This window comes from Pseudozyma flocculosa, assembly GCF_000417875.1.
Source record: "Pseudozyma flocculosa PF-1 unplaced genomic scaffold scaffold00016, whole genome shotgun sequence".
Lineage (NCBI taxonomy): Eukaryota > Fungi > Basidiomycota > Ustilaginomycetes > Ustilaginales > Ustilaginaceae > Pseudozyma > Pseudozyma flocculosa.
In genome coordinates this window covers 370,277-376,825 of record NW_006920884.1, presented here as the reverse complement: position 1 = coordinate 376,825, position 6,549 = coordinate 370,277, and the positions used below count along the sequence as shown (strand labels likewise).

The 6,549-nt window shown below is 67.6% G+C and overlaps 2 protein-coding genes across 2 annotated transcripts in view; one reads left to right on the top strand and one right to left on the bottom strand.

The window, feature by feature from the left end:
• PFL1_04803 (uncharacterized protein) overlaps positions 1–1,314 on the bottom strand; it is a gene marked incomplete at both ends in the record, with an annotated part of 3,039 nt that extends 1,725 nt beyond the window's left edge. The window contains one exon of the mRNA XM_007882331.1: positions 4–1,314. Within this exon, the coding sequence (XP_007880522.1) occupies positions 4–1,314 (1,311 nt within the window). The remainder of the gene's footprint in view (positions 1–3) is intronic.
• A 1,200-nt stretch (positions 1,315–2,514) lies between these two features.
• PFL1_04802 (uncharacterized protein) overlaps positions 2,515–6,549 on the top strand; it is a gene marked incomplete at both ends in the record, with an annotated part of 5,668 nt that continues 1,633 nt past the window's right edge. Inside the window, 2 exons of the mRNA XM_007882330.1 lie at positions 2,515–2,721; positions 2,837–6,549. The exon at positions 2,837–6,549 is cut by the window's right edge and continues 1,633 nt beyond it. Of these exons, the coding sequence (XP_007880521.1) occupies positions 2,515–2,721; positions 2,837–6,549 (3,920 nt within the window). The remainder of the gene's footprint in view (positions 2,722–2,836) is intronic.

Here is a 6,549-nt window from a genome sequence, read left to right as displayed (position 1 = left end):
GACGATGCTCCTCGGGCTGCCGCGATGGGCCTCGAAGCGGTCGAGCTGGACCTGGTATTCGACGTCCCAGCTGCGGATGACGTAGTCGCTGGCGCCGCTGAGGATGACGCGGTCGTCGAAACGCCAGGCCAGCTCAAAGATCGAGTCCTGCTGCTCGGCGTCGACGGCGAGCCAGCTGGGCGTGTCGGTGTACTCCTGCGCGCCGTCGTCGTGCGGGGGCAAGGTGTTGAGCAGCGAGAGCCGGCCCTGGTCGTCGCCGACTGCGAGCCACTGGGCACGCGGGTTGACGGAGCGCGACGAGAAGCTGTAGCTCGAGCAGAGCGGGTGGGCAACGGCGGCGTCGGCGGTGAGGGGCAGGCGCATGACGCTGGTGGGGGGCGAGAGGTAGGTGGAGAGGAACGAGTTGGCGTTGAGGCGAGGCTGGCGGCCGAGCGAGGTGAGCGACGAGGCTCCCCAGCTGCCGGCGGATCGTCGCGTCTTGAGGGACCAGAAGGCGTCCTGGACCGAGGCCGAGGCCGGGGTGAAAGTTGAGGCCGGGTGGGCCGAGGCCAAGAGGTGGCGTATCGCCAGAGGGGTCGGCGCTGCTGCATGGGACGAGAGGAGGGCGGCGGGGGGCAGGTGATGGTGGTTGGCGGGGGAGAAGAAGCCATCGACGCCGATGCTGGTGCAGGCCGAGCGGGCAGAGGAGCGCGGCGTCGTCTGCGAGAGCCGGAGCGGTGCGGTGGATGTCGATGCGGCGGAGGTGGCCGACGAGGAAGGGAGAGCGGGGGAAGAGGGAGGGGGCGTCAAGAGGCCGCCGGGTGGGGGACGACGCCGGAGCTCCTTTGCGTCCGTAGTCGTCCTGGTGGCGCGGTTGGCTTTGGCGTTTTTGAAGATGGAGAACGCCTTGGAGGGGGTGACGTTGCCCTTGATCAGGATGGGTCTCCGCGCCTTTGTCGGAGTGGCGTTGAAGGGGGCGGCGGCGGCGGCTCGGCGTGGCGAAGCGGCGGTGGTCCTGTGTGCCAGCCTCTTTGTGGGGCTGGTAAAGATGCGGGCGTGGCTGGCCGAGTGGCGTGCGCGCTTGGCACGACGCATGACTTCGGTGTCGGATTCGAGGTCGCTGTCGTCGTCATCGTGGTCATCCTGATCGTCGTCGTGGTGATGAGGATAGGAGAGTAGGGGGATAGGTTGGTGGTTTTCGACGTCGATGTCGTCGTCCGAGTCGGTCTCGTCGGCGGCGGCGGCGAGGAGGAGGCGGAGCGGGTCCTTGGCGTGGCGAGGTGGGTGCGGCAGGTCGAGGTTGTGGCGGGAGCTCGAGGCGAGCGGCGACGACATGGCGATGCTCCCCTGCTCTGCAGTAGGGTATGAGGGCGACCGGACGACGGCTGGATGACGATGCGGGGGATCTGGGGTTGGAGAGCAAAGAGAAGGACTCGAGGACCCGACCACTGGATGGAAGCCGGTGGCGTCGGACGACTCAATGACTTGCCTCTGCCGGCCTCGACCCTTTGGCACTTTACGCGCTCCGCCCAGACAAGAAACGCGTTCGCGTCGGCCACCAGAACAGGGCTCGCTCGGACCAGACAAAGGCCCGCCCGGCCAGCCCAGACGAGCGCAGGCAGACCAAGGCAAAAAAGACAAGCGCAGCCAGGCAGCTCGGGGCGCAGGCGCAGGCGCAGGCTCAGGCCCAGGCAGCTCCGGGCAGGGTCTGGTCAGTCCAACACGCACGCACCAACCAACGGCGAGCCTGCTGCAAGCATCCATCCTCTGCCTAGCCAGGCCTGGCCATGCCTGCCCAGCCTCACCCGGCCCTATCCTACCCTACCCTACCCTACCCTACCCTACCCTACCCTACCCTACCCTACCCTACCCTACCCTACCCTACCCTACCCTACCCTACCCTACACTTTGACTCACCCTTCATCAACCGCGCCTCGGACCGTCGCCGCTCTCACCTCCATCATCACCTCTGCCCTCCGCCCCGGCCCGCCATGGCGAGAGTTCCGCCCCCCTCGTCACCACCACCATCACTGGGGCCACCCCCGCTTCCCCTTCCTACCGCCCACCACCGCCACCGCCACCGCCCGTGCCCCTAACCTTATTGCGTCCCAGCAGCCACTTGGACCAACCCCCTTAGACGGCCTCCCTCACCCATATATGTAGAGCCCCTCGCCTCGCTCACCTCCTAGAGCTTGATGCCAACCTTGCAAGACCCATCCTGACCCTCGTAGATACCAGATCCCCACTCGTACACCCGCTCAATGCCCAGCTAGACGGCCCGCACCAGCATACATAGACCCACGCCTCCCCGTCTCGTCGCCTCACACCTTCCACCCGGCCCCTCGCCCATCGATGCCGACATCACCAGCGTCTTGCCCGTCTCTTATCGACCCTCGTCCTCGGTCCAATTCCTTGGCCAAGGTCGGGTCCCTTTCGCCCGGCAGCATACCTCCTAGAAGCCCCAAAGAGGACCGCGCCCAGCACGCCCTTGACGGTCCCAACGACGTCCACGAACAGCACCAGGGCACGCCCGACATGCTCAAGCGACCCTGGCAAGCAGCCAGGCAGGCCCTCGACGCGCTCCCCATCGATGCACAAGAAGACGATCAAGACGCCCTGCGGCAGCAGCGGCTCAAGCGCCTCAAAAAGCTCGCCGCAAGGGTCGTGGCACGCACTGCCGTACCCCCGCCAGCGACCAAGCACCACAAGTCCATCGACGACGTAGAGGTGCGATCGTATCAGGTGGGTGGCGAGGCAGCTGCCAGCCCATGCGCACCTGGATTTCGACGGCACTTGATCGCACAACGCTGACCCTCTATGCATGCCCCGTTGCCGTCGCCGTCACCCCACGACACAGAGCAAGCTCTTCGAACAGGCAAAGACCAGGAACCTCATCGTATGCCTCCCCACCGGCAGCGGCAAGACGCTCGTGTCTGTCCTGCTTCTACAACACATGAGGCGACTCGAGCCCGTCTCCACCCGCGGCACCGACCCGAGCCCTGGCATGGCCGACCAGCAGGGCGACGACCTTCGAAGCGGTCACCGACTGCACCTCAGCGCCGCCAACATCCCGCATTCGAGCGCCGGCAAGACCGCATCGAGGCAGGGCAGGGTCAGCTTCTTCCTCGTCAACCTCGTGCCCCTGGTCCACCAGCAGGCCAACGTCATCGCCAGCTTCTCCGACCTCCGCGTTGGCAAGGTCTACGGCGAGCTCAAGGACGAGATCCTCGACAGCAAGCTGCGCCTCGACACCTGGCGCAAGCCCGAGTGGGACGCGCTGCTCGACGCCCACGATGTCGTGGTCGCCACCGCCCAATGCCTCCTCGGAGCCTTGGTGCACGCCTACGTCCGCATCGACGACATCGACCTGCTCGTCTTCGACGAGGCCCATCATGCCATCAAGAGCCACCCCTACGCCCGCATCATGCTCTACTATCGCCTGGCCGCAGAGGGCCAGCGGCCCAAGATCCTCGGCATGACGGCCAGCCCGGTCTTCTCGCTGGGCGACTACGGCGAGGCCAGCAAGCTGCTCGAGCAGACGCTCGACGCCGAGATCGTCACCGCGCCCGACAAGAGCCAGGTCGACCTCCAGAATGTCGTCAATCGGCCCGTCGAGCTCGTCGCCGAGTACGACGCCGTCGATCCCGCCGGCATCGAGCCGACCGCGCTGTCCAGGCTGATGCACGAGCGCTGCGCCGACGTCTCCGACGACTTTGCCAAGACGGTGTGGCCCAAGATCGAGTACAGCCTGATCCAGCACGGGCAGCTCATGACGGACCTCGTCTGGCACGGCTCGACACAGGAGTATTTCACGCGCGCACAGCGCTGGCAGGAAAACGCGCGCAAGCACAGCGCCAGGCGCACGCTCCTCGACGACGCGTGGACGTCGACGGCGGCGCCGCAGGACATCTTCGGGCAGAAGATCTCGTCATCGCAGCTGTCCGCCGACGCCGAGCTCAACCGCGCCATGATGGCCGTCCTCGGCGAGCAGCCGCCGCCACCTTCCACCTTTGACGTGGGCCCGCACAACTGCAGCCCCAAGGTCCTCCGCCTCATCGAGATCCTCAAGTGCTTTGGCTGCAGCCCCTCTTCCCGCGCCGCCTTCTGCGGCATCATCTTTGTCCAGCGCCGCCAGACGGCCGCCGCGCTCGCAGAGCTGCTCCGCCGCGTCCCGGAGCTCGACTACCTCAAGCCCGAGTGGCTCATCGGTCACGACACGGCCGCCGGCCTCGCCATGGACTGGCACGACCAGGTCGAGGTGCTCGACCGCTTCCGCCGCCGGGCACCGACCAACCTTCTGATCGCCACGTCGGTGGCCGAGGAGGGGCTCGACATCCAGGCTGCCAATGTCGTGGTCCGCTTCGACCTCTTCGATCGCCACAGCGGCTTCCTCCAGTCGCGGGGGCGAGCGCGGTCCCAGGACAGTCGCTTCGTCGTCATGGCCGAGCGCAACAACCTCGCCCACTACCGCGTCATCGCCTCGGCCACCCTCACCGAGATGGGACGGCGCGACTGGCTGGCCAAGCTGGCCGAGAAGACCGGCGCGACGGCCCGGCCCGAGGTCGAGGAGGACGAGCTCGGATACGAATACTTCCTCGCCGAGCCCCTCACCGGCGCCAGACTTTACCCGCAGGACGCGCCCAACATTGTTTCGCACTACGCCGGCTACCTGCGCGTCGAGCAGGGCAAGGACTCGTTTGCGCGGCCCGAGTTCGAGATCCGCATCGACGACACGGTGTGGCCGCGGACGTTTGTCTGCCACCTCAAGCTGCCGGCCAATTCGCAGCTCCGCGAGGTCGTCACCGAGCCGTGGACCACCAAGCGCGCCGCAAAGCGCATGGCTGCGCTCGAGGCCTGCAGGAGGCTGAGGGAGCTGGACCTGCTCGACGAGCACCTCATGCCGCGCATGCCGTACCGTCTACGCTGGGATCCGGCCGCCAGCGACAGCAACGGAGCCATCTACGCGGCCCCCGCACCGTTGCGCAGTCCCACCCGGCTCCTGCACTTCCGGGTCCGCGACGAGTTCCAGGGTTGGAACACGCTGCCTGGCCTCGGCCAAGCGTTGGGCTCGGATGGGTCCCTGCGGGCGTTTGCGACGTTGGTGCCGCTGGAACGCCTCAGCCGCGACGGCGACGACGACGACGAAGACGAAGACGAAGACGACGGTGGCAAGATCCGGCACCGCTCCTTGTTCCTCGTCACGGCACAGCCTCTGCCGCCCACGGCGCTGCTGCAGCTGTACGGCGATCGGGGACTCTCCAGCCTCGGCGAAGTGGGACCGGCGCAGCCCGTCGTGCTGAGCGCCGAGCGCTTCGACGCGGCCCAGCGCTTCACCGAGACGCTCCTGGGCTGGATCACGCACAGGCAGCAGATCCACGACTTGCAGGCCCCCTTCCTCGTCCTGCCCGCCGAAGCCGAAACCTCGGGCACCGGATCGACGCCGTTGGTCGACTGGTCGGCCGTCGAGGCCGTCGCCTCGGGCGCGCTCCGCAACGCCGGCGACGTGCCGCTCGACGACATCTTCGACGCCATGATCATCGACCGCGCCGACCTCGTCGCGCCCGGCTCGTTCTACGCCGTCGGGGTGCGGCGCGACCTCACGCCCTTTTCGCGCCCGCCGCCGGGCTCAAAGGAGTCCGAGTGGGACAGCACCAGCTACTTTGACCACTACTGCAAATCCAAGGCGAGGTACAGCGGCGCCGACGTGGCTCGTCCGCCCGCGGATCAGCCGCTGCTGTCGGTCAGGAAGCTGGACAAGTGGCGCAACCAGCTCGTGCCCCGGCCCACCTCGACCAAACCCGGGACGGCGGCCGCCGCCGCCATGGTCGGCATACCGTCGGCCGTCGCGAGCAAGAGGCAGAGGCGGACGCTGCCGCGGATGCTCATCCCATTCTACGCCCACGTCCACCCGCTGCCGCTCTCGGTGGCGCGCAGCGGCCTGCTGCTCCCCTCGGTCTTCTACCGCTACGACGACCTGCTCCTCTCGCAGGGGTGCAGCCGCGCCCTCCTGTCGGACCGTCTGCCGGGCGACCTGGTCCTGACGGCGCTGACGCCGCCCGCGCGCAACGCCGGCTTCGACTACGAGCGGCTCGAGTTCTACGGCGACACGGTGCTCAAGCTGCTGGCCGCCTGCCAGGTCTTTACCACGCGCCTCAGCGAGACCGAGGGCGAGCTGCACGTGGCGAGCAAGGAGATCCTCGTCAACCAGGTCCTCGAGGTCCACGCCATGAGGCTCAAGCTCTGGAAGTGGGTGCGCTTCAGCGACAAGTGGATGAAAAAGAAGACCTTCTGGTTCGACGGCTGGACCGAGGGCGCACGAGCAGCGGCGACAGCGGCGGCGACGGCAGCGACCCGGGCTCAAGCCGAAGGGGGACCGGCAGACGCAGCGGCCGGCAGCAACGACGACGACGGCCAGGACAACGAAGGCGACGACGACGACGTGGCGAAAGAGGGTCGTGGCGAGGTCGAGGAGCGGCAGCACCTGGCATCGACCGCCAACGCCGTGCCGGAGGTCCCGCCGACAACGCCGCCGACGACGCCGACTCCGACGATCCGGACACGCCCGACGAC